The sequence below is a fragment of the Alligator mississippiensis genome, chromosome 1, assembly GCF_030867095.1.
Source record: "Alligator mississippiensis isolate rAllMis1 chromosome 1, rAllMis1, whole genome shotgun sequence".
Taxonomy (NCBI): Eukaryota; Metazoa; Chordata; order Crocodylia; family Alligatoridae; genus Alligator; species Alligator mississippiensis.
In genome coordinates this window covers 280,718,971-280,746,482 of record NC_081824.1, presented here as the reverse complement: position 1 = coordinate 280,746,482, position 27,512 = coordinate 280,718,971, and the positions used below count along the sequence as shown (strand labels likewise).

General features: G+C 42.9%; 1 protein-coding gene across 4 annotated transcripts; it reads left to right on the top strand.

Annotated features, from left to right (window-relative positions):
• The first annotated feature begins 1,892 nt into the window (after positions 1-1,892).
• Positions 1,893-27,270, top strand: C1H21orf91 (chromosome 1 C21orf91 homolog). 4 transcript variants are annotated; one of them, XM_006278218.4, is made up of 5 exons: positions 1,893-2,001; positions 3,016-3,146; positions 22,527-23,060; positions 25,659-25,721; positions 26,149-27,270. In XM_006278218.4, the coding sequence occupies exons 2-5, from the start codon at positions 3,023-3,025 to the stop codon at positions 26,307-26,309; spliced, it is 882 nt and encodes a 293-aa protein (XP_006278280.1). In that variant the 5' UTR covers positions 1,893-2,001; positions 3,016-3,022; the 3' UTR covers positions 26,310-27,270. The 4 variants fall into 4 exon arrangements, with proteins under 4 accessions (XP_006278280.1, XP_014454486.2, XP_059576635.1 ...); XM_014599000.3 differs by lacking the exon at positions 1,893-2,001 and adding an exon at positions 2,237-2,407; XM_059720652.1 differs by lacking the exon at positions 1,893-2,001 and adding an exon at positions 2,606-2,787.
• The last annotated feature ends 242 nt before the right edge of the window (positions 27,271-27,512 follow it).

Sequence of the window (27,512 nt, the reverse complement as noted above, 5' to 3'; positions counted from 1 at the left end):
TACTATGAGGGAAAAATACATATCCCTCAAGTTATATATATTCCTTAGCAAGTGTTCCTAAGGAAGAAATGTGATACAGTAAAACTCTTCTTGCCAGACTACTTACTTCCTTTGTTGGTAACGGGAAGTGGGGACAAAATTTCCCTTCGGGTAATGTGAGCAATATATGAATGTGATTTTCATGCATTCTGAAAACTTCCTAAAGATATAATCTACCACCAATGAGTTAATTCATTTGCTCTATGTAGATGCACAGAGACATTTTCCTTTCAATTCAGCTCATATTCACAGCCCATATTTGGCACTTTCCATTACATCATACAAGCACACACACACAGAGCTCAAACCCTCTTTCTTTCTCACCTGCTCTCTCCACTCTTCTCTCTTTTCTGCATACCCGTCAGTTATAAACATTTTCAACATACGCCATTTTCCTTCCTTTCTTCTTTTGTTGCATAAAAGAATGCAGTGAAAATAACTACCACTCTGAGGACCAACTTTTCCTCTCAGCAAGTTTAATCTTGCAAGTGGCAGAACAGTGCTTAGAAACACACACTTAAGTATGCCGTAGTCTCATTAACTTTAATGAAGTCAGTGGGACAAGTCATATAGGTACATACGCATACGTTTAACCTCCCCCTCCCACTCCTGGCAGTGTCATTTCTGCACACACTTAAGTCAACTATTTATTTCTCTTTGATTCAACAAGTCAATCTCTGTTTCATTCCCTAAATCTAAAAACTGCATTTACTGTATAACCTCAGCAATATGAGCCTAGAACGTGGTCTCAGGTACACAGGTGTTTCATCGGCAGCAATGTCAGCAACTCAAATGCCCATTTATACTATGATAACCAGTCTCCAGCTAAAATGGAGGCGTGAATCATATTGATGCTGGCCATCTCTACTACCCATCCTGTTCACAGAGCAAGACAACGTTCCCTAGATATAAGACACACTCGTGTCAATCCAGACAGGATGGGAACGATGCCGGTGCACCTCAACAAGTGGCTGTGTGGATGCCCAAAATATGTAAAACAAGATGTGGCAAAAACCCAAAATGAGACACTGAAGACATCAACATGGAAAAGGATCTTTCACAGATTACCTCTCCCTCCCCCAAACCCCAACTCCGACGAAGGGAACTGTCTGCCACAGAAGTCACTGGGAACCTGGAGTGGGAGGGGCACAGGTAACTGGGACCAACATGGGTGGAAGGCAGAGTAGATTTGCACCTTATAGACTAAGCAAAGTAGGTAGGTACACAAATAGATATAGGTTATAGAGGGCTCCATATAGATCTCTCTCTTTCTGTATGTGTGTGCGTGTATGTATGTACACACACACACACACACACATATAGTTATATGTGTGTGTATCTATATATATCTATCCATAGCTAGATAAATAGATCTCTCTCTATATATATACGCGTATGTGCATATGTAGGAATCCGACCGATTCTGGCCCCCTTCACCACACATACACACCCCCAGCCACCCACCCCGGCCACAGTACAACAGTCCGCACCCCACCTCCTCACTGCATAGTGGTGCAACCTGCAGTTCCCAGACCCGCCCCCTCAGCGCCCATCATGGTACAACCCCTTCCCCCCCCCCCCGGCCGCCCCAATGGTTTGCTCTAGTGAGTGCGCCGGCGGCCACGGCGGCGCGACGCTTTGGGCGAATCCAACTGCTGTACGCGGGGGAGGGGTTGGGCGGGGAGAGGCCTCACATACCGAGAGCTTCTATGAAAGTGCACGGGGGCGGAGAGCAGCTGCACTGCCTGCCCTCTCCCACCCAGCCGCGCGAAGAGGATAAAGCCGCGCAAAAGACGGCGTTTAATGGTTCCTTCCCTATTTTCCCCCTTTCTCTATCAGGGGCAATGGTGCAGGCCGGAAGCGCGGGGGGCGGGGCCTCGCGGAGCCCTGGCCGGCGCTGCCGCCACCGCCGGCGCAAACAATCGTGGAGCTGGAGCTGGGTAACGGCGCGAGCTGGCGCAGGTGAGGGCGGCTCTGCGAATGTCCCGGCGCTCCGCGGGGTGACGCGGCCTGGAACGCGGTTGATGAGACAGGCGCGAGGCCACGGGGGGCCATCACCGGGCGGGGGAGGGGAGGCGCACCGGGCGGGGCCGTGAAGCCGAGCCCCGGGTGACGTCATCATCAAGGCGCGCGGGCTGCGAGGGGCCCAGCGGCCGGGGTGGCGGGGGCGAGAAGTGGTCAGGCAAGGGGTAACAAGCCAGAAGTGGTGCTGCAGAAAATGGGCTGGGGTTTAGAGTGGAGGGGGAGGGCTAGGATTCAGAGAGACCTCAACAAATTGGAGGATTGGGCCAAAAGGAATCTCAGGAGGTTCAATAGAAGTGCAAAGTCCTGCACTAAGGATGGAAGAATCCCATACTGGGCTACACTGGTAAGTGTGTTCCTTGTAGGTTAGGGGGAGTGATTTTTCCCCTCTATTCAGTGCTGGTGAGGCCACATCTGGAGTACTCTGTTCATTTTTGCCGCCTCCTCCCCTCCCCCTCCCCAGCAACAGAAAGGATGTGGACAAATTGGAAAAAGTTCAGCAGAGGGCGACAAAAATGATGAGGGGACTGGTGACATGACTTCTGAGGAGAGTCTGAGGGAACTGGGCTTATTTAGTTTGGAGAAGAGAAGACCGAGAGGGCATTTAATACCAGCCTTCAACTACCTGAAGGGAGGTTCAAAAGAGGATGGAGCTAGACTGTTCTCAATGGGGGAAGACATCAGAACAGGGAGCAATGGTCTCAAGTTGCAGCAAGGGAGGCTTAGGTTAGATATTAGGAAAAAAAATTCCCTCTAGGAGGGTAGTAAAACACTAGAACAGGTTACCCACGGAGGTGGTGGTATCTCTATCCTGGGAAACTTTTAGGACCCAGCTAGACAAAGCTGTGGCTGGGATGATCTAGTTGGGGATGCACCTACCTTGAGCAGGGGGTTGGACTAGATGACCTCCTGAGGTCCCTTCCAACCCTGATTTTATTTTCCGATTTCCCCCAGGGCAACTATGAATGAGGAGCAGTTTGTGAACATTGACCTGACGGATGACAGTGTGTGCAGCGTGTGCAAGCTGGGCACGGAACAGGAGACGCTGTCATTTTGCCATGTGTGTTTTGAGCTGAACATCGAAGGTAAGGAGCCCATCTGGGCTAGCTCTGCCTGGGGAGCTTTCTGTCAAATGACACCTTGTGCTGAACCAAGAAGGAGTCCCATGAGAGCAAGGTCAGAGCGGGAGCTGGTACTTTCTGGGGTGAAGACCAAAATGAGCCCCCTCTCATAGCCCAGGTTAGATCAGTGACTTGATTATATATAGGGCCTGTGTTGTATCTGAGTTGAGAGTAATCTTATGCAGAGTTGAGATTATGGTTGTATCGGATGGTTTGGATAGGGATGATTTTGCTTCAGGGAGGGGGTTGGACTAGATGATGTCTGTAGGTCCCTTTCAGCCCTACTTCTCTGTGTCTATATCACTATTATCTCGTTCTTCTGTAAACCATAGAAACCCTGGAGCCTTTTTTGCCCATCTAGAGCAGTGGTTCTTAACTAGGGTGCCCCGAGTCCCTTTTAAAGATGTTGTGTAGCATTACCACTACTAGGTGTCCAAACACCTGTGTATCACAAGATAAAGCCAAATATTTCAAATAGGAATTCAAAACGCCAAAAATGTTCTGGTTTGTTGTGATCTTTCATTTTTTTTGCAACAGAAGATGGTAGTATTATTTTTCTGTGGTCAAGGAAGGAGTGGAAGCTAAGAAGTGGTATTTTCTCAGAGCTGCCTTGGGTCTAATGCAGTTGAGAACCACTGGTCTATAGTATGTAGTTGGCAGCTTTACACTTGTAATGTAAACTATCCATTTCCCCAAGTTTGTAACTGAAAATTAGACAAGTTGTATGAATGTTTTCCTCAGATGCTTATTTAATATACAAAGCAGCTAGGGTATTGTTGTTCTTGTTAAATCTACAGAAAAGGCTATATCACTGCATTTTCAGAAGCTTTGCAGGCTAGCATTACCATCCTGAAAACTCTGAAGAAAATTATTTCCAAATGCCAAGAGAAAGAGTTAATTGATTTTGTAGTTTGGTAGTACCTGAAGTTCCCAATCAGAGGATTCTGTGTGTTCATTTATTTTAAAGAGCTTCTAAGGCATCTGATCTTCTAGGACAGCACTTTCCTGATGCAGTCAGGTTAAAACTTCAGTTTCTATAGGAATAACATGGACAAACGTTTTCAGGGCAAATACATTTTTATGCTAGGTGCTCATGTAGTACCAAGACAGTGGAGCCTTGGTTCATGATAAAGCTTCCAGGCACTACTGCTATAGAGATGCATTTAACTAAGCTAAAATGATTACAAAGGGTCTTATAACATAACGTGACTTAATCAACCTCAATTTCAGGATTCCTGTAAAAGTAAAATGCTGCTGGTAAGGGAAGGACTTGGTTTCATTTTGGGAGTCCGTGAACATTAACTCACAAGCATCCAAGTACGAGGTCCTTGGATTGTGTGCTAGTGTTGGAGGGGGTTGTCCTGTTTTGTGTTATGTTGTTTGTCTGTCTTTGGTCTGGGATTTTTTTTCCCTATATACAAGGTAAATGCTGGCTTGAACAAAGAGTAAATTGCAGTGCTCCCTTGCATGTTGCAGATAAGTTTTATTTTAACTCGGCACAAACTTTGTAGCATCATGCTACTTCAGGATCTAGAACATTACTTAATTTATATTTATTCATTCAGATCTACATGCATAGCTGCAGCAATCTAAATTGACAGGAGACAGCTGAATGTGAAGGCTGTCTACAATGTGGTACATAAACTAGTGTTGCTTTTGATGTTTTGTTGATGGTAACATCCACTGTAACTGATGGTATTAACATAGAGCCTTTTTGGAAGGAGTAGGGAACATCTTTTGAGGTATTATAATTGTTTCCAGTTTCTTGTGCTGACTTTCAATCAAAAAGAAATACCTAGAAGTAGCATCAAACAGTATAATTTAAATTAACAAAAAAAAAAAAAGAAGATAAATTAGTATTTCTGTTCTGCATTTTGGTAATAAGATGCTTATCTGCTTTTCTGATATAGACAAAACTTTCTACTCTATTTGCATCTTTTCATGATGGAATGGACAGTAGTTTTGAATATTAAAGTGTGCTGTCAGGCTATTTTTAAATTTTGTTGTTTTCATGTCTTTAAAATGTCATTAGAAATCTGCAAGCCTCAGGTTTTTTAAAGCTGCCATCCCAGAGAAAAACTTAAAATTCTATCTTGCCAAATACTGGGCTTTTTAGTGGGAGTCAAATACAGCCTTCAGCTACAGATGGTGATTTTTTGCTGCTAGAAGCATTGACACAGATAAAGCAGATGTCATATATGTTTGCTATGTTATGTTGCTTGGGTTGTACTCTAGCAAACTGGACGTATACACCATGGCTATTACTTCAACAAATACTGAAATTTCACATGACTGGTGACTTTTAAAGATATTAAAGATTTTGTGAAGGAGTCTAAGCACTATAGTCTTAGGGGTTCTTAAAGAAATAGCTATGTAGAGCACTAAGTTCTGCTTCATTTTGTGTCTCAGTTCCCATTATATGTACCTGTATTAAATTATGGACTGGTCACCATAGTCTTAGAATAGTTCAGTCTGTAATGGATTTCTGCCTTCAGTGTAACTGTATGAAATAAGGAAGTGCTAACACTCTATTTTTAGAGATGGGTAACTGAAGTGAGACATGGTAAATTACATGACTTTCCAAAACATCACCAGTTTCTAGCTGAGCCAGGAAGCAAAAGGTGGTTTTCTTAGTCCCAGTCCAATGCCCTGTCCTCAACATGCTTTCTAATTCTTGAAATGATACCAAGATTCAGGAAGGAAAAAGACTGCTTAATCTACACACTAATAAAATGTTCTATAAACTTTCTTAGCTTAATTCAATCTTAATAAAAGTTGTCAATAAGTGTTCTAATATACTCGCTCCTTGTACCAAAAATATAAGGAATTATGACTTGCCTAATAATTTGATTTGAATATTTCCAAAAGCTATGAGAGAGTGGCAAGAAATGTCTTGGTTATTATTTACTGCTCTTATTTGAACATAACAACTAAGTAACAGTTGTCAAATCTGCATATGGACTTAGTTTTTGTTATATTTGCTGCTGGCAAAGGGGTAAATAATTACCATTTGTTATATAACCTGTTAGTTTCTGTTCTAGCACTGGAAAGAGATAATGCATACGAAAGTTATGGTGATTTTTGTTTTAGCTAAATGTTTCAGGATAGATAGCTATATGCTTATTATTGTTTCTTAGTATTTTAGCATTCCCTGTGTCCACAGTAGCTTGTGCTGCCTTCACGCACAATTTGTTTGCCAAAAGGTATCTCCAACTCCTTCATCTGGCAAAGGTCACAAACTTGTGCTTATGACCTTTAAATTCTTTTCTTTTAAATTCTTCCCTTGGGAACATCTGATCCTTGTTTTCTAGAGCCAGCTATTCCAGATAACATTATGAGAACAATGAAACTTTTCTGGCTTGAGATTTAAGATGGTATGGGAAAATATGTGAAGTTTTAAAATGTATCCTAATTAAATAATACAGAAAATACAGCTAGGTGGCTGTACAAATTGCAGTTGAATTAGTGTTGAGTACTCTTGTGTCTTAGCAGAGCCCCATCTGTATCAGTGTTATTCCAAGCAGCTATAACAGTCTATTTGTATGGATAAGACTGCATTCTTGAGGAACATGCTTAAGTTAAAGTAAAAACCTTTTCTAACTCTTAGGCTGTGGCTGTCCCAGCCTGTCCAGACTCATCAGGCTTCTTCCTGGGTTGGTGCAAAAGGTTTAAGTGTGTCTGAGCCTGCCTTTGTGTGTTTAAACATTCATTGGAATATTTAAAGTGTGCATAATTATGAGGATATCTGTGAGTGGTTTTACAAGCTCAGCATTGTCAATAAAGAAGAGATGTGTTAGATTCCCTTCATCTGCAAATCTTAATTCTAGAAACGTTACTAAATTAACTTCTAATATTTTGTCCAACTGGGTGCCTCCGTAGATCTTGCTCGGCATAGAACTAAGGTTTAAAACTACCACTTTGCTCTTGTAGATCCTTGTTGTGCATTGGTTGGCTTTCATATAAAGTAAAAAGAACATGACAGTTTGGTGTATATGTGTGTGTAACTTTGGTCCTTTTTATGGATACAGGAGTGCATAGACTTGTAGATTCCTGTTTCACACATGAGGGGTAGGTTGCATAAATAAGTAAGGAAGTTGCGTGAGGCATGTCAGCATTACCACTTTGAAAGCTGCTGACGATGACGTGTGCATGCCTCAAAGGTCTCTGCTGGCATTCTTCTTCAAAGGTGGATGTTTTGCATATATTATAAAAGTAGTTTAAGTGGGTGCTTTTGTTTTTGTAAATCTGATAGTTTGAGTTGAAGTTATATTTATCCACTAAAATGATGCTGGGAAAGTCTGTCATTTATCCTTACCAACTTTTTTCCTCCTAGGGAAGACTACATATCAAGGTTAAAATAATTCAGCTGAAGTTTATTCTGTAGCTTTTCTGAGAATCAGTTGTGATGGCAGTCTTTGTGAGAGCACTGGTTCACTAGCAACTGGAGCAAGTTATATAGACACCTCAAAAGTTAGGTGATAGACAGAATTTATATGTAGGGACTACATAGTATGACATACTTTTAGATAAAAGGGCAAATACAAAAACAGTTTTATAAAGATGAACATAGGTTTCCCAGGATGAAGTGGCCATAACATTATTAGTGAGAATTGAATAATGACAGGTCTACAAATGCTCAGATTGCACATGTGTACATAACATCAGTGTAGTTAAATCCATGGCAGTACTGTGTTTAACAAGTTTGTGATTTGCAACATCACACTTCAAACATCATGTCCCCAGAAACCATCACTGCACTGAACCTATTCCCAAACAAGTATAGGGACCTTTGCATTGGTGCCAGCTTCACAATATTCTGTACAGTTTTTCCAGTAGATTGCAGGATGTTTATATCTGAGGATAGAGACACATAAATAAGCTATTTTAAGTTTACTTGTAAACTTAAAGGCATCTCAGCTGCAGTAACTAGCTGCGTGCATAGGATTACCTACCACGGAGTAGCTGACAAATTTCTAAGTTTCCACCTTAACTTACCTAATGTTCATGTGCCCATACAGTCAGCACCTGTAACTAAACTGGAAGCTAAGAGTCTGATTGCATCTCTCATTTCTTGAAGGTAGTGCATGCATGCTTGCCTTTGTGGAATTTCCTGACCCTTTTTCTGCTTCACAGACTGCTTAGGAAACTATTGTGGTTAATTTTTGAAGACTGGAGCATCTCAGCATTGTGAATACTTTATGTTCATGTTTATAGATTTTGTAGCATATAAGCAAATACCTCCTGTCTATCACATGGCAGAGCAAGAGAGTAGATGAGAGAGAAGTGACTGACAGATGAAGATTATTCTGTTGTAAAAAATGATATACTACAACTGCCTTCCTCTCTTCCTTATTCTTTGTTTGGAGGGCAGACAGAGAAACAGGAAGCTATATCTTAACAAAAGACTGCTACACAGGCGGGTCAAACAAAGTACGATGTTTGAAGCCTCTAATATTTGTGCCAAAATCTGGTTCTTCGTTAAGTAGAATTTGGTACAGAATTAGCCAAGTAGACTTTTCTTTTGTATCAGACTTACCAGAATTGTCTATTTCATGTCAAACCTAACTTAGGATAGACAACCAATAAATGTTAAGTGTTAACATCCCAAGATCCTAGTCATATGTACCCCTACATTGGGTACAAATGAAATCAGTCAATTCTGTGCTCAATATATTTTTGGCAGCAGAACTCCGATGCTATAAATGCAGTTGGCTGTCAGTTTTGCAGAGTCCTCTGTGCTCAAATTAGTCACGAGTAAGCAGTGGGGGTTTATTACTGTTAATCTGGCAGATCATAGATTGCTTCTTTTCAGTCAAATAAGAGAATCCTGCTGAGTAGTCCACAGATCTTTGTTTCTGCATACTACAGTTTCATTGTTGCTGGCAGTAGCAGTGAATGTTTCTAGGTTTGCAGCAAGTTTGCTGTTACTCACTGAAAAAAAAACTTTGTACGAGGAGCTTCATATGACTTGATGGCTCTTTCAGCTGCGTTGCTGACACTTTGGACAAGACAAAGTGGAGTATCTCTTCCTTACTGAAGATATTAGCAATCAGTTTTATCCTGACATAAAATTAAACATGTTTGTGTGAAGGAGAAAAGACCTTCAAACTCTGCACTATTTCCTACCTTCAAATTTTAAATATGAATGGAATTTCTTTAGACTTGTACATTCTGTGCAATGATGGTTGTCTATTTAGGAAAGAGATAATGTAATCACCTTTAGGGCCCGTCCAGATGAGCAGGAGCGTGTGTTTCCCTGGGGAAGGCCTGTGCCATGTGTGCACTGGCACGCAGCAGGTTATTCCCAGCAGGGTAGGGGAGGCTGGGGCCAGCAAATTTGCTGGACCCAGCAGGAAGCCTGTATGGCAGCATGGTTCCAGCTGGCCAGACTCTGGTTTGGGGTGGTGTATGCAGCAACCACATGTACCACCCTTCTTTTTCTGGCATGGGTTTTCTTTGACCCTGGGTTTTCCCAGGGTCAGAAAAACCCCTGCACTGCAAAGTAGCAGTGTGGGGAATGCCTGCATATGCAGTGTGTGGCGCCACAAATGGGTCTGTGGCGCCACATACTGCACGTCTGCACTTGTTTGGACACACCTTTAGTCTCTAATTACAAAGGCTATGTCAGTTTTGCAGTACAAAGATTTTACTTAAACATGGTGTACCCGCCTGGTCTCATATAGGTGCTCTGTAGTGACCTTTGAGTTCACACACTATTCCGGCTGCAGGGTGTGTCCCTGGGCCCTGTGACTTGGGTCACGCTCAGCCCCATGGGAGGCCCTGACACTTGCCTGCCACGACTTGGTCGTCTTTTCTTCAGTGGTGGGGTTCCTCCTCGGGGCTTCTCACAGACCGGGTGCTGCCCTTTGTGGGTGTTCTTGGGGCTGCACTTCCCTTTTTTAATGTTCTTGCCCGCTGTCTTCTCTCCTTGCCCATCCCTTAGTGACCTTTCACCCTGTATGACGACGAGGTCAGAGACTGTCCTCATTTCTGCTCCTGTATCCCTTTTGAGGCTACTGCTGTGCTGCCTCAGTCTTCTCACTTGACTCGTGGTCACTTGTGGGAACTCCGTCCCCCCCCGCCTCCGTGTGCCTTCTAAAATAAAGTAATAAAAAAAAGAAGAGAAGAAAAGAATAATCGGGTTAGGGACTTCTGCCCACCCCACTCAAGGGGCTGGCGTCTGTGGTCCACAAGATCCCTCAACATTGTCTCTCCTTGGCCTGGCTGCCCTGTCAAGCTGGGTGTGTAACTCCTGTAATGTGGTCGAGACCCCTTCTGTGGGTCTCCATCCAGCCTCCTTTTGAGCTGCCAACCCTGTGGAGTTGCAGCCTGGGGAGCAGCTTCGCCCTTCGGCATTGCTGCACCTGTCTTCATTTTCCTGCCACCGGCTCTTAAATCTGCTGGGCAGCGGTTTTTGCTGATGTCATCTGCCGGTGCCGTTCCCAGCTGGCAACCGTGCTGGTGGCCCTTCTCGGCATGGTTCTGCTTCTACTAGGGACGGTAAGTGTGCCCTCTTTTCAGAGCTTTCAATTTCTTTCTTTGGGCAGGTCAGCCCTGCCTCGGGTTCTGCCACAGGAGGCTGCTCTGGTGCCTCCGTTTTTGTCACCCTGGGACACATGGCATCAAAAGTACATCAGGACATTAGGTTTGGTTCTGGGCTGTTGAAAGACCTATTAAACCACATATAGTGACTGTTTCATATTGCATTAACATCACGAACCATGAAAGGTTATTAAAGTCACAGTGACTACTCCTATCTAAGCATAATGGAAGTAAGTCTTAAAGTCCCTGTTGGAGGCCTTTTATAGGATTCTCTAAAAATAACTTTTTCCCTTCTGTGTATGCTGTCTTCTCTTTTTCTTTACTTTCAGATGGCTTTAATAGAGGAGGCATAAGAAGTAATAATCTTGAGGGGAAAAAATAAATGAGCCAAGGACTTAACTTGTAAAAGAAAGGGTAGTTGAATATTGAAGTCTTCAGTGTCTTGCTGTGGTTAACTGCACCAATGACTCTTTATTTATTTATTTATTTATTTATTTTAAAAAAATTTTTCCCACTGTTTTCAAAAACCTATTTAATGGTACCTGGTACAGCATAGGATTTTAGTGCAAACTACTTGTTGCTTGCTATTTTTGCATGTATAACCAAGAAAGCAAAACGGTTCAGACTTTAGCCTCAGGGGTTTTATAATTGAAGAATGTGTGGTGATTTCCATCCTTCTCGTGAATACAGAGAGAATCCTTACAAGTCACGTTTGTTTGTTCAACTACAGTTTCATCTTTCTGTTTAAAAATAATAATGAAATTGCCGACCTCAAGTGGTTTCTAATGTTCCTCCCCATCTTATTACCAGAATGATAGCAGAAAGCTGATAGCTTTTGTAGTGGAAAAACTGCTGCTGAATCAACTTAGTTTGCCTTATCCTGCATGGACAGACTTAGCATGCTGGGGCTGCAGGGTTGGGCTTATACTAAGTTGTGCAACGCTACTTGGAAACGAATAGCTGCCTGTTCTCCCAACATGACATGTGAGCAAAACATGAAGCATGTGTTTGTATGGGAAACTGTTCAAAAAGCAGTTGTTGCTTCATACCAAAAAAGATACATTGATCCTATTCATCTTTGTGAATCTCAGTGATTTTTTTTTTTTCTTCATTATGCCCATGCAGTTATTTTAGCATTTGTATTAGATCTGAAGTGCATAAAAACTTTTATTATGGCCTCTCTGTTTGCTTCTAACAGTTATGACTTGTGCTGCTTAATGAACCAAAAAGTGACTTTTCCTACCACTGGTGGCATTTGCATTTCATGTTCAGCATTCAGGACAAATGCTGTATCTGATCCAGACTACAGCATATATTTAAATTGCATTGGGTGCATTTACACATGTATTAATGTGCTTTTCCTAATGCACATGAAATTTATGAGGTACTAAATAAATGCACATTAGGCAGTAGCGCGCCCCCCCCCCCCTTTTTTGGTGGCATTTAATGCACAGTAGCCTACTGCACATTAGACTATTAGCACTTATGCACCGCTTTAGCGTGCAGTAGAATGGACTACTGTGCATTAAAGTGCACGTATAGGCATCCCCATTCTGCCCAAAGTCCTGGCTTGTCTCGTTGCTAACAGCTGTACTTTCCTTCCCTTAATAAGGGCAGAAAAAATAAAAAAGCCATTTCTTTTTTGTGGCCCTAAGTGCCAGTACCACATTCATGTATGTTCTGAAAGGTTTTTTTATTTTTTTTTTTATTGCAGTACAACAATAAACCTAAAAAACATCCTGGGTCAGTGGCTTTGTAATGACTTGGAAGGGAGAGGGACTTAGTTGCTTTTTATTTCAGCAGTACCTCATCTATATCATATGGTTTTTCGTTTTCTTATGACTTGATCATTCTCACTTTCCAGTTGGCAGGGGCTGGGAAATGCTGTGGTAAGCTTTTCATGCTTAGTTACAGATGATAGAGTTTGTTACAGCAGGGTTGGCAGCAGGTTTGCTGGCTATTAAGGAAGGAGTGTTCACACTTAGAATTGGACCCCTTAGCTAGATTCTCTATAGTGGGGATCCTCCAAGGTGGAAGCATGGAGGAGATTCCCAGGGTTGTCACATGTTCTCAGGAAAATGCTGGTATTGGATAGCCTACTAATCCTTGCAGAGTTGGAGACTACCATCTTTAAATTGGATAAGTGAACTAAAACAGCCTTCTATTTCAAGAGCTGCTTTTTTAAGATGTAATAAATATATGGAGTAGTAGCTGGTTCCAGTTGTTTCAAATGCAGAATGTTATAAATGAGAAGTTCCTATGCTGAATGTACAATGTACTTTGCAGTTTATTGATTTTTATTGTTAAGGATTCGACTGTTAACTCAGTTCACTTTACTTTTAAAATAATGTGATTCTAGAATAAATCTGTTTTGACATACTTCGCTTTTAAGGTAGCATTTACAGTTCAAAGCTGAGTCATGTGCATAGACTTGACCAGGCTTGTGAAATGAAGTGGCACAATGATGCAGCTTCCGTTAAGTCTGTCATGCCCAAACATGATGGGAAATGTTTTTTTATTAAACTTATCCTTTAACAATGTTTCTGTGTAAGTATTAATGAATGAACAACAAAACAGTTTCCATTTTCTGTAAGTACAGTTGGACCATATACATATGAATTAGAAAGTTTGTAGTTATAACTTGAATGATAATCTGCCCGCCTTTTCAACACTAACACTTATTTCAAGGCAACTGAAGCCTCCCAGCTCAGTTCAAGGTATATAGCTTTTTATTTCCCCACTTTTCTTTCCCTTTATCTTAAAGGAAGTTGTATTTAATACCATATTTTGTCAGATATAAGAACCTGCCAATAATTAGATTCTATATATGGAAAATTTATTATACTTTTCCAAGTATGGAATCTAATTGTTGGAGGTTTGCCTTTTAATTTGTCCCCTTCCCACTGCTGCAGCAGGGAAAGTAAATCTGGAGGGTTAGGTAGCTCCTTTGCCCTCTGCCCCCCAACCTCCCCAATTTCTTCCCCCTGCAGCCCCTCCCACCCTCTTCTTACTGTCAGACCTTGCTCTCCCTGAGCACATGGAAGTGAGGCCAATTTTAGAACACTGATCTTTAAATAAACATACATGTCCACTTTTGTAGTAATGCTATATTTATTGTTTCCTTGTCTTTAGAACAGTATTAGCTTTAAATACTACTAAAGATGAAAACGTTTCAATTGCATAAATCTCCTAGGAAATGAGAGTTGCAATAAACTAGCTAAAATGCCACAATCCAATACTTGCTGTCTTTTTAAAGACTGATCTTGCTGGATACAGTTCAAGTCCTGATCATTTTTATGTGGGTGGTTTGAAACCTGCTTAATTGAAGGCAGGTTGCTGAATTAAAGAGCAATTGCTCAGGTTTTTGTTGTCTTTTTTTTTTTAAAGCGGGGGGGGGGCAACTTTTTAGTATCTGTGCTTCAAATAACCCTGCACCCTCCCTGAGTACCACTTTCATAGAAGTCACAAAGTAGGACTAGATGGGACCTCAAGAGGGCATCTAGTCCAGACCCCTACCTAAGGCAACAAAGATCTTGTGTTTTGATTCCCTTCCCCTGACCGATTTGCTGCTCTGCTTTTTGCTTCTAGCCCTGTGCGCCCTGCCTAATCTGCTACTTGGCTTTCTGCTTCCTGCCCTATCTGCCTCTGTGCTTCTTTCTCCTTCCCCAGTCTGCTTTGTGGCATGCAGAGGCTGTCTGTGCCACTTGTGGCACCCATGCTGCAGCTTGGCTACCCCTGCTTTAAAGGATGCTGCTTATCTACTCCTTTGGAGTTCACCAGCACACAATGGATTGCAAACATTCTTCTTTACAGGGGCAGGAGGAAGAGAGTGGTAAGGAATCTACTCCTGCAAAATAGCTGGGTTTTATTTAATAAAATACAAATGTCTGATAATTACAATGGGAAATACCTTTTGTGGAATTTATTGCAATAGGTTGGCTGATGATTTAGTAAATGTGAATAAGGGGGAAAGGCTTTCATTTGTAAATATAATAAATATAGCCTATCTGCTCAGCTCTTCTTCTGGGAGTACAAGAAAGCAGTGATTTTTTTTTTCTTCTAACTTTTGTCTCCATCAGCGAGAGAGAGAGAGAGAATTAACTCCTGCTGACTAATTTTTTGTGTGCACACATGTTTAAGGGTAACATTTTTAGCTATTAAAATTTTCTAAAAGTATAGGCTCTGTCCTTGAAATGTATCACCAATAGAAAGAGAGTGCCTGGAATAAATATGCTTGAATAGTAGTATTGAAGGTACAGTTGTTAGTCTTTCTCTCCACCTTGTTCTAGATGAAACTGAGTCAGGGTCACATGGAGAGGAGGAAGGGGCAAGATAAGTATTTAGGACCCTTTCCCATTCTTACCAAGGGCTTTATTTCAGATGTTGTAGCTGAGACTAGAACTCTGAAGGGGAACAAGCAAAAAGAGCTGCTGTTCATGAGTGCCACTTTTTTAGAAACTATGGGAAAGGGGGAGAAGTATTAGAACAGAGGCAGGCAATTATTTCAGGCGGAGGGCTGCTTACTGAGTTTTGGCAAGCCATCAAGGACCGCATGACCGGCAGCCAGGGGTAGATGAATATTAATTTTCTAAAGTTTTTAGGGGCCCCGTGGGCCGGATAGAATAGCCTGGCAGGCCACATCTGGCCTGCTGGCCATATTTTGCCCACCCCTGTATTACAACCTTGTACTTCCAGCTTATAGGCAAAATAGGAAGGATCAGACCCCTCCAAAGGACTGTATGAAAAGACAGTAGAAAAGAATGGTTTCAGCAGTACCCTCAGCATACAGTGGTATACTTAACCAGCTTTAATGGGGAGGGGAAGCACCTAATTGGGAGCATGCCACAGCTGTTATAATCTGTTAGGTCTCAATAGCCCTGTAGCAATACGAGTTACCTAAATCACCTTAATTTAGATGCTGGATGAAGCATGGTTAAGTAGGAGCAGTTTACCATATAGATAACCGAATAGAATTATGCAGACCTAACACTTGCGCTGTAGCATCTTATATCCATATCCTTTTGATAGTAATACAATCCTGCCGTCTGCTTATGCCCCTAAGTAAAAGCCATGAACATTTTTTCCTCATTCTAACAGGTGAGATCAGGGTTGTCGAATGTATGGCCTGTGGGCTGGACCTGGCCTGTGAGCTGGATGGAGCAATACAATCTGGGAGGTAGGGCTGCAGAATTCAGGGTTCATGGGCCTGATGTTTATGGCTGTTGGAAATAGAGGAGCAAGAAGGGGCTATGTAGATACTTGCCCTACTGCCTCTGGACCCTAGCCCCTTTACATCCAGACCTCCTCCCCCCCGCTTTGGCCCCACAGATCAGGTCTGGGGCCCAGGATTAATTTGACATTATTGGTTTAGATAAGTAACCACACCTTTCAATTCTGAATTCACCAAAGTTGGGTAAAAACTAAAAAAAATCTCTCCCTGCACTTCAGCAGTTCTAATCCAGACAATTACTAAAGAGTGACTAGAAATATGACTTTAAACTGATACTTATGTCCTAAATGTATGAACATTCTTAAATTCAATTCAAACCTCACTTTTCATTTTAGCTTAATAATGATACCTTTGCTTGCTTGTTTGTTTATTTTTTAAAGCAAGTAGATTTTAGGACTTGGTATAGCAGTCATTAATTGGGGAGCATTGCAGTTCAGACCATCATTAGTTAGATTAGTTTAGCCTTGTAGAATTCTGACAGCTGAAGTTCTAATTTAACTTGACTGTGTTTCTCATTAATGCTCTCTATCCTTTTATCTGCTGATAATGGGTATTCACATGTTCTTAGTTATAAAAGCAATTTAGACCTGGAAAGTCACAGTGAATACTTGCTGGGATCCAAATCTAATAACAGCCGCTTATTCTGTTGTATTATTTTCAACTGGGGTAAAAAGACCAAACTCTCTTGGATAGCTACCTAACAAGATGAATACAGGCAAAAGAAGTTAATCAAGCAAGCTATTTATTGCCATTTTTGTTTTGGATGAAAAGAAATGTGGTCACAAGGATGTGTAAAATAGCCTTGATATGTGGGTGCTTAATACACCTGTTGAGTGGATTGCGGAGAGTATGTGCCCTTCTCTTCCTCCCCTATCTCTCCCTTCCCAAAAAAGAGCGCACGCCAAGATATCCATTATTAGATAAGGTTAAGCCCTTCAGGGTTTTAGTCCTGTTGTAAGTGGGCATTATGAGCTTCTAGTTCTTGTTGCTGAAGTCAGTAGTTCAGAACAAGGATCTAAAATCTGTTCATAGATTCATAGATGTTAGGGTCGGAAGGGACCTCAATACATCATTGAGTCCGACCCCCTGCATAAGCAGGAAAGAGTGCTCGGTCTAGATGACCCCAGCTAGATGCTCATCTGACCTCCTCTTGAAGACCCCCAGGGTAGGGGAGAGCACCACCTCCCTTGGGAGCCCGTTCCAGACCTTGGCCACTCGAACTGTGAAGAAGTTCTTACTAATGTCCAATCTAAATCTGCTCTCTGCTAGCTTGTGGCCATTGTTTCTTGTAACCCCCAGGGGCGCCTTGGTGAATAAATACTCACCAATTCCCTTCTGTGCCCCTGTGATGAACTTATAGGCAGCCACAAGGTCGCCTCTCAACCTTCTCTTGTGGAGGCTGAAAAGGTCCAGTTTCTCTAGTCTCTCCTCGTAGGGCTTGGTCTGCGGGCCCTTAACCATACGAGTGGCCCTTCTCTGGACCCTCTCCAGGTTATCCGCATCCTTCTTGAATTGTGGCGCCCAGAATTGCACGCGGTACTCCAACTGCGGTCTGACCAGCGCCCGATAGAGGGGAAGTATCACCTCCTTGGACCTATTCGTCATGCATCTGCTGATGCACGATAAAGTGCCATTGGCTTTTCTGATGGCTTCGTCACACTGCCGACTCATGTTCATCTTGGAGTCCAGTAGGACTCCAAGATCCCTTTCCACCTCTGTGCCACCCAGCAGGTCATTCCCTAGGCTGTAGGTATGCTGGACATTTTTCCTCCCTAGGTGCAGCACTTTGCATTTCTCCTTGTTGAACTGCATTCTGTTGGTTTCTGCCCACTTGTCCAACCTGTCCAGATCTGCTTGCAGCTGTTCCTTGCCCTCCGGCGTGTCTACATCTCCCCATAGCTTTGTGTCATCTGCAAACTTGGACAGAGTACATTTCACTCCCTCATCCAAGTCACTGATGAAGACATAAAAGAGTATCAGTCCAAGGACCGAGCCCTGCGAGACCCCACTGCCCACACCCTTCCAGGTCAAGACCGACCCATCCACCACGACTCTCTGGGTGCGACCTTCCAGCCAATTCGCCACCCACCGGACTGTGTAGTCATCCAAGTCACAGCCTCTTAACTTGTTCACCAGTATGGGGTGGGATACCATATTGAAGGCCTTCCTGAAGTCTAAGTATACGACATCCACCCCTCCTCCTGTGTCCAGGTGTATTGTAACCTGGTCATAAAAAGAGACTAGATTGGTCAGGCACGATCTGCCTGCCACGAACCCGTGCTGGTTTCCCCTCAGCATAATTTGTCCTGCCGGGCTCTCACAAATGTGAGCCTTGATAATTTTTTCAAAGACTTTGCCAAGGATGGAGGTGAGACTGACTGGCCTATAGTTGCCCGGGTCCTCCTTCCTCCCCTTTTTGAAAATGGGGACCATGTTGGCCCTTTTCTAGTCCTCTGGGACTTGGCCTGTGCGCCACGAGCGTTCGAATATTTCCGCCAGTGGCTCTGCAATGATGTCGGCCAGTGCCTTCAGCACCCTCGGATGGAGCTCATCTGGGCCTGCCGACTTAAAGGCATCCAGTTCTTCCAAGTGACTCTGCGCCATCTCAGGGTCTACGCTTGGAAGTCTGGCGCCTTGCAGCTGCCTCTCTACAATCCCAGTGAGAGACTTGTCGTGTCCCTCGCTTAGGAACACTGAGGCAAAGAACTCGTTGAGGAGTTCAGCCTTGTCCCCCCTGTCTGTCACCAGTTGTTTCTGCCCATTTAGCAGGGGTCCTATTCCTCCCTGGGTCTTCCTTTTACTCCCTATATATCTAAAAAGCAATTTCTTGTTGTCTTTTACTTGGGTTGCCATCCTCAGCTCCATGGTAACTTTGACCCGTCTAACTGCCTCCCTACAAGCACGAGCAGAGGAGGTATATTTGTCTTTGGTGATCTCTCCTTGTTTCCACTTTTTATGTGCTCCCCTTTTGGCCCTTAGGCTGCCCTGGATTTCTGTGGTCAGCCAGGGAAGCCTCCTGGCCCCTTTCCCTCTTTTGCCTCGCTCGGGGATCGTCTTGCTTTGTGCCCGAAGGATCGTTTCCCTAAGGCACAGCCACCCTTCTTGGGCTCCCATCCCTTCAAAACTCCTACTCTGCAGTGCGTCCTTGACTAATCACCTGAGTTCATTGAGATCAGCTTTCCTAAAGTCTAGCACTTTCACCCTACTAGTTACCTTACCCACTCGACGTCTTATGGTGAATTCTATTATTAGGTGATCACTGTCCCCCAGGTGGCTACCGATCTGGAGGTCCCCCACCATGTCATCCCCCATTGCCAATACCAGATCCAGTATGGCATTCCCCCTAGTGGGTCCGTGTACCTCCTGTGTCAGGTGGAGGTCCTGTACACAGGTTAGAAACCTTTGTGAGCGGTGAAAAAACCTGTTGTAGATGAAAAAGAAAGAATGAATAAATGTTCTACCCACTGTACTTGCCCCTAGTTTGGTATTATTCAGTAACTGGACCCGTTTGAAAATGGTCACACAGTTCAGTCAAATGTTGCTTCTTTAGAAATGCCAGTATATGGCCACCAAAGTAAATGGGGGGATTTGAATAATGGTCACAAGTTATATCTTTTGAATTAATTTAGGGCAATGGGGTCCAGCCTTTTTGGCAAGCATGCCATAAATTAGTCCTGTGCCCTCCTTGAGTGCTGCTCCAATTCCCTTCTTCTGCCCAGTCTGCTTTTCTGCTTCCTGCCCTGCCAGTGTGCTGTTTCTCAACCTCCCTCTTCTGTTGTCCCACACCAGAAGCTGCCTGTGGTACGTTGGCCAGCCCTGAAGTATGGCTTCCCCCTGCCATTAGACACTGTTTAATAAAACCACTTTCCATATTTTGACTTTATTTGTCTTGTGTAGGCAAATTTATAGGCAGAAAACAAGAAATTTCCTCTTGTAGATATTTCTTTCAGCTTTGAGTGTGTGTGTGTGGGGGGGGGGGGGGGAGAGGGTGGTAAAGGTAACGTAGGCCCTTTTTTGTTACCAGCTCAGCTTGCCAAGGCTTTCTCTACTTGTGACCTTGTTTTCTTCCAACTTCACTGGTCCTTCAGTTCTGATGTGGATCTGGATTCTTTCCGTCTTTGCATATCTTGTTCTGAATGAAACTTACTTTACTTAATTGTTACAACAGAAGGCTGCCTGGATCAAGGTCACGTGGTAAATACTGTGCAGACATTAAGAGCCCCTGCCTCTTGGTGCTTACAATCTGAGGACAAAGTATTCGGACTTTGGAGAACAAATATTTGGCTCCTAAATAAATACCCTGATTTTTTTTTTTCTTCAAAGATTCCTAAGCTGGGTATAGGAAGTAAACTGCTGAATAAGATGTTAACTTTTCACCCTTCCCCTCCCCAGTAACATGTATCTGCTTAATACAGGGAGCGACAAGAATCTGGTGGAAAATAGTTAATCCTTTGTATGCTGTTGTCTTGAGATTTGTATTCAGAGTCATCATGTGATTGAGCTTGTTTCTGCTGATCTTACTGTGGGGTAGCCATCCTCTTAAGTTAAAGTTATATGTGATTTGTCCCTCCAGACTGCCAGACTTTTTGTTTTCTTTGAATACCCTTTCTTTTCTGGGTATTCTTGGCTTTTATAGTATGAATGATACATAAAAGGCAGTAATTCCTTTGTTAATCACTGTCTCTTGTATCCATCTCAGAAAATAATGGAGGGGTGAACAGCTCAGCCAAGTGAAGTTTGAGGCTTTTTAAGATGAAGTCTCACAGGCTGCTACAAAAAGATTGTTATGCTGCCCCACAAGTCCTCTGGCTGGTATCAGCCTTCCTGCTTACCTGGAGCAGATAGCTTGGGCCAAGGCTAGCCTGCCTAGTTTGCGAGGGGGAATTTGCAGGGGAAGTGCAAAGCATCCTGGGATGCTGGCGAACTGTGAGTTAACTTGAATCTGGAGGGGATCTGGGACAGAAGTTCAATAAAGCAATTTAACCTAAATCAGTTAAATCTGACACTGCATTGACCCAGGTTTATCTCAAACTGGTTTCAGCCATTTTGAAAGAGGTTTATATGCACAGAACTAACATTGTGTTACAGATGTGTGCCAGTTTCCAATTACTTATACCAGTTCATGTGTAATTTCTGTCCCTCGCCATTGTATTTATCAGAACCCTTTTGGGGTAGTGTTTCTCACAAAGCTTCTTGCTGGGGCTGCTGTCTGCAGTGAAGCAGTTAATGTTGCCACCATGATTTAAGCATTCATGGCCACCAGCTAAGTTGAGCTGAATTCCCTGTTCTGCACTACAGAAATAACTTGTAAACCTAAAGAATCTGTTATCTATAAGAAGTGTCTTCAAACTATTCATGTCCATGATTTTCTTTAATTGACATATAGACACAGGTGATATATTGGGTATAATATATCAGCCCTTCCTTGTACAGGATTGATGTGCAAAATAGTTTATACACAAACACTTAAATGGAACCAAGAGCAGAGCTTCCAACTTAGAGCAATGCTAAAATAGTTCATTTTCACTTTTCATTTCAGTGTATTTATTGGTTGTGTGAAAATAAAACCTCTTATATGAGGGGATAAAAAGCACCCTGTTCAAATTCGCAGATGACACGAAAATGGGGGAAGTAGGCACGCTAGAAGGGAGGAATAGGCTGCAATGGGACCTAGACAGGTTACAGGGGTGGGCGGATGAGAACAGGATGGGTTTCAACACTGACAAGTGCAGGGTGCTGTACCTGGGGAGGAAGAACCAGCAGCATTCCTGCAGGCTTCTTGTCAGTGCAGAGGAAGAAAAGGATCTTGGAATCATTATTGATGCCAAAAAGAACATGGTCCGACAGTGTGGGGATGTGGTCAGGAAGGCGAATCACACCTTGTCATGCATCCTGCATATCAGGCAGGTCCAAGGAGGTGATCCTCCCCCTCTATGCGGCACTGGTCAGGCCACAGTTGGAGTACTGCGTCCAGTTCTGAGCGCCGCACTTCAGAAGGGATGTGGACAACATGGAGAGGGTTCAGAGGAGGGCCACTCGCATGATCGGGGGCAGCAGGGCAGGCATTATGAGGAGAGGCTACGGGACCTGAGCCTGTTCAGCCTCCACAAGAGGAGGCTGAGGGGGGATCTAGTGGCTGTTTATAAACTAGTCAGAGGGGACCAGCAGGCATTGGGAGAGTCCGTGTTCCCCCGAGCACTCCCAGGAGTGACTAGAAATAATGGTCACAAGCTGGCAGAGGGTAGATTCAGACTAGGTATCAGGAGGCGCTTTTTCACAGTCCGGGTGGCTAGGATCTGGAACCAACTTCTAAGCGAAGTGGTGCTGGCTTCTACCCTGGGCGTCTTTAAGAGGAGACTAGATGAATACCTTGCTGGGGTCGTTTGACCCCAGTACTCTTTCCTGCCATGGCAGGGGTTCGGACTTGATGATCTGCTCAGGTCCCTTCAGACCCTACAAACTGTGAAACTGAAACTATACAAGCACTTCTGAGCTTCTGTACAGCTAAAGGTATTATAGAAAATTCATTTACATATTCAGTAACAGAATATCTGTCACTTTTGTCTTGACAGGTGTACCAAAGTCTAATCTCCTACATACAAGATCATTAAGGGGGCACAGAGACTGCTTTGAGAAATTCCACTTAATAGCAAACCAAGATTGCCCACGATCAAAACTTTCCAAAAGTACCTATGCAGAAGTAAAAAACATCTTGAGCAAAAAAATTAACCGGATTATACAATATGCACAAAACAAGGATTTGGACTCTGATTCTGAAAGCTCAAAAACATCCCAGCACCAGCTTTTTAACTTCAGACATCAGACAGACAGAAAACTGCTCCCACAGTTTGATTCCCCAGTACCCAGGTACTCTGCAAAATGTATAGATGGAAATTCTGGGAGCATTTCAAACTGTTCACAGAGTATTTTTGAACCAAAAGAATCCACTGATTTCAGACTCGATATGTTGCAAAAAACTGGTGCTACATTTCACTGCAGTAGTGTTTTGTGGGCTAGTCGCAACCAAGCACAGAAGACAGAAAATGCTGAAAGTGATTTGGATACCAGTGTTCAAAGAAGATGTCCCCATTATAGCAGGGAAGAACGTAAGTAGAGGGGAAATGAGCTAGTGCTGTTTAGCTTCTTGCTATGTTCTGCGTAGTTTCTTCAGTCTCTTGACCTGTTAAGAGAGCTTGCCTGTTTGTAGTGAACATAAATCAGTGCATGGTAGGAAAAGATGATTATTGTGAAGCTAGGAAAACTAGTTTTCAGGAGGCTATACTACCAAGTGAATCACACTGGATTGTATATTTTTGTTTGTGAACCCAATTTAACCTACCATGTGTCTTATACTAAAAGAGAGCTCTTGGCTGAAATTATTAGAGGTACATCGATACATCGGTCTGATATCGGATCGGCACCTATATAAAGAAAATTGTCTATATCAGATATTGGCCTGATGGGGCCAATAATTTGACTGATAAATGCCCATGCTGCGCACAGCCACAGAGTACCATGGAGCAGAGCCAGCAGAGTGGAAAGCTGCCTCCAGTTGGTAAATTGGAAGCAGTGGAGGAGGTAGGGAAGGGGTGTGGAAGGGCAGATCACTGCCTCCTGTAGTGAGGGAGGGGGCAGGGGCAGGTGCTGCCCAGTCGGGGGGGGGGGAGGGGGGTGCCCCCGGATTTGCACAGCGTGGGTGACAGCTGCGGGGTGGAGCTAGAGATGGTGCTGTGCGGCCCTTCTTGCTAGGGGCTGGGCTCCGAGCAGGCTTCGGCGGTGCTGGGAGGAGGCTGCAGCCCCTTTTCCCTGTGCTTCGGTGGAGGTGGGGCATTTAGCTAGAGCTGCACCAGGCGGCAGTGTTGGTCTAGAAATGGAGCTGCAGCACAACCTGGAGTGGCTGCAGCCCCCTCCCAGTGCCGCCGGAGTGTGCTCTGAGCTGAGCCCCTAGCAAAAAGCCCCGTGCAGTGCTGGCTCTGGCTCCACCCCACAGCTGCAGCCTGCCCTGCTTCACACAGATCCAGGGGCACATGCTCCCTGCCCCCACCCTCCCAGGGTGCAAGCAGCAGCAGGAGCTGCCCCCACCTCAAGAGTTGTGGCTCTGTCCTGTGCCATTGCTGGCCCCGCACCCCCCCCCCCCCCGCCCCGGCTGGGCAGTGCCTGCCCCCTCCCCTCCCTCACCATAGGGGGCATTGATCTGCTCTGCCATGCCCCTTCCCTTCCCCTTCCACCATACTGGACTTACCACCTGATGGCAGTTGTATCAGATCGATATTGGTTGATATGCCTCCTTAAATATCAGCATCAGCCCCCAAAATCTCTATTGGTGCACCCTTAGAAATTACCCTTTTAATGTTATTTGCCAGGGATGGGTAATCCTGCCAGTATGTTACTCCCAACAGCAATCTTATTGTCTCCTACTGACATCCCTGAGATGCATTTTAGAAGCCAAACTCTTTGGTTTAATGATTAGGGAGGCTAGTGAACTTTGCAGGGAATCAAAATGTGAAAAGTAACATTTAACTTTAAAGATGCCTAGAATGTGGAAAATATTGTTTAAGGTGTTTACCTGCCAGTAATATAGGTTATGTAGGCCTTATGCTAACATAACTCTCAAATGTTTTTGCTCGTAGCATTTCTTGATGGGGAAGTAGGAAAAAATACACTAGTTTTCATTCCTGTAAGAATTTGTGCCCTTCTCCTTTCCTGTATTAAGTTCTTGAAGGTTAAAACAATGCTAGTGGGATGCCTTTGTAAATAAGAGAAGTATACTTTGTAGATATACAAATGAGCAGCGCCGCTGACAGACAAGTGATTGCTTCTGTGCTGCAGTCTTTGCTAGAGGCAGTTTCTACTGTGTCCCGAGTCACGGAATTTAGAATTTGCATTCCCTTAATCACAGGTGAATCTGTTTGATTGTGACTATTAAAGCAGAAAAAGCATGGCTTTAGGGGATGGAAAAAATAACACATAATGAGGTAATTAAAAGCTGTATATGCACACTTGCCCAGACTAGTGTCAGTTCAGATGCTGCTTTTGAAAGCTTCAACTATGAGGAGAGACTGAGGGACCTAGATCTCTTCAGCCTTCGCAAGAGAATGCTGAGAGGTGATCTTGTGGCTGCCTACAACTTCATCAGGGGTGGGCAGCAGGGAATAGGAGATGCTCTATTTTCTAGGACAACCCTGGAGTAACTAGGAACATTAACCACAAATTGACAGAGAGCAGCTTTAGGTTGGACATCAGAAATAACTTTTTCACAGTAAGGGTTGCCAGAATCTGGAACGGGCTTCCAAGGGAAGTGGTGCTGTCCCTTACCTTGGTGGTCTTCAAGAGGAGACTGGACAAGCACCTAGCTGGGGTCATCTGACCCCAGTGCTCTTTCCTGCCCAGGGCAGGGGGTTGGACTTGATGACCTACTGAGGTCCCTTCTGACCCTAACATCTATGAATCTATGAACTTTTAACACTTAACACAGGGTTTTGTGTGAAATAGGTATGTAAATTAATGCAACAGTTACAGTTGAGTTAGAAGAGTGAATCTTCAGACATTGACAAATTACGGCTAAGCAGTGTTGTTCTTGACTTACCTGAACAGCTGTATTTAGGGTACAAATAAATAATTTTGAGGGACTGACAATCTGCTTACTAATGCTTGTGTTTAATATTTGGCTTTTCTGGTAATGATAATGGGTTTTTTTGTTACAGTGAGTACGATGACTCTTGGAGAGTTAGAGCAACTAAATAAAAAGCTTCTCAAGCAAGTACAGGGTAAGAACTTTTAAATTGCCTTATGGTTTTGCAAAAAAATGTAATTTGAAAGAAAACTGTGATGGCTATGATGGTTTTAAATTTTGATCCAAAATCCACATGAACCTAAATACCAGATCAAAGAAGTAAAAAATACTTAACTACACTTTGATATAATACATGCTCTTATCATGAAATTACTTCCATTCTTGAAGTAATTCCATTCATTTTCACTTATGTGTGTGTAAATTAGTTTAATTTCATATTTGAACTTTTCATATCTATATAGTTTGGCTTGCTTAAGTGTAAAGTCTGCTAGGGTCCTTAGTTTTGGCATATGAATTTATGGGCTCTGCTATTGAAACTTGAGACCTGTCCCTTTTAAATATTTTTGAGACTTTCAATTAACAATATGACTAGTTAGATTAACCTGCTAATCTTTTTACAGATGTTTTTGAGGAGCTGACACGCCAAGTTCAAGAAAAGGACTCCTTAGCCTCCCAACTTAACGTCCGTCACATTGCTATAGAGCAGCTGCTTAAGAACTGTTCTAAATTGCCATGTCTACAAGTGGGACGAGCAGGAATGAAATCCAGCGCCCCCATATAAATGGAACAAGACTTGAATCTATAGTATTTTCCTTAACAGCTTCATTCTCAGTAGCTGAGCACAGCCTAACAGGTTTTTTTTAGAAGCTTTTGAGGAAACTTTGATGTTTTTTTCTTTGCCTTCAGAAACCAAGAGATATTGTATACTATAAGTTTTGCTTGACAAAAAAGCAAAATGTTTTGTTGTTGTTGGTTTTTTGTTTTTTGGGGGGCTTTTTTTAGATTTAAAAATGTTATTGAACTTAGTTTTTGCTCACTTTGGAAGTATAGACCCCCCCCCCCAATCCTTTCCTTCTCTTCCCTGTACACACAGCTGAAAATACCCCTTGAAGTGGATCTAATGCATCTATAAAATAGCATTTAGTTCATTCTCACAAAGAATGGCCTGATGCTTGTAAGTATGGGGCAAAATGCAAACTTCAGGTCACAAAAAAGAAACTATGTCTGAGAAAGCTTTAAGGGGAGGAGCAGTATTACTGAAATTCGCCTCTTATTTATTATGAGCAATATTTTATTATTGAATTTTTATACTAAAGAAAAATTACTATTTTAGGTACTTTTCCAGATCTCTTTATAAAATGTCTGAATGATTTTGTGTAATGTTTATGCCTTGTATATGATTGTTTACCCTTTTTCAGGTCAGTATCTTTTCAGGATACAATTTTTTTTAAAAAAAGGATCTTGTTTCCCAAAGAGATTTATTTCGCATTTTTTAAAATGTGAGGGTGCATAACTTTTTTCATTTTTGAGTAAATTTCCAATTGAAGAATTTAACTTCATCAGGCATGCATTGTATCTTGTAGAATAAACTTAAGCACAGCACCTCCTTTTTCCCCCTGAAGTATTCCATTTTAGTTTTTAATGTGTGGAAAGTGGAGTTGTTTTGTACATGTGAAAATATTTTTCCATGCTTAATAAAAGTATATGGCTTCAGAAAAATGAAATAAACCCATAATACCTCATTACTCTTTCAATGGTCTTGATGTTACTTTTCTAAACTTAGAACTTGAGGAGACAGCCTAACAAGTTAGGATAAAAACTATTGAAAGTTTGGGGGGGTTTTTGAGCACCAACAGTACTTTTATATTTCCCTGCCTCTTTAATATTAAACATTGGAAATCTACTGCAGTGAGAAATACAAGTGTTCCCTCCTTTGCAGAAACTTAGCTAGCAAAAAAGTTTATAGCAAAGACCTTCTTGGTGT

Coding starts and splice junctions, on each gene's coding strand:
- C1H21orf91 (XM_059720652.1), top strand. CDS start 2,729: ATGGGGGAAGACATCAGAACAGGGAGCAATGGTCTCAAGTTGCAGCAA. Junction 2,788..3,015: donor TTGCAGCAAGGGAGGCTTAG/GTTAGATATTAG, acceptor GATTTCCCCCAG/GGCAACTATGAATGAGGAGC. Junction 23,061..25,658: donor CCATTATAGCAGGGAAGAAC/GTAAGTAGAGGG, acceptor TTTTTGTTACAG/TGAGTACGATGACTCTTGGA.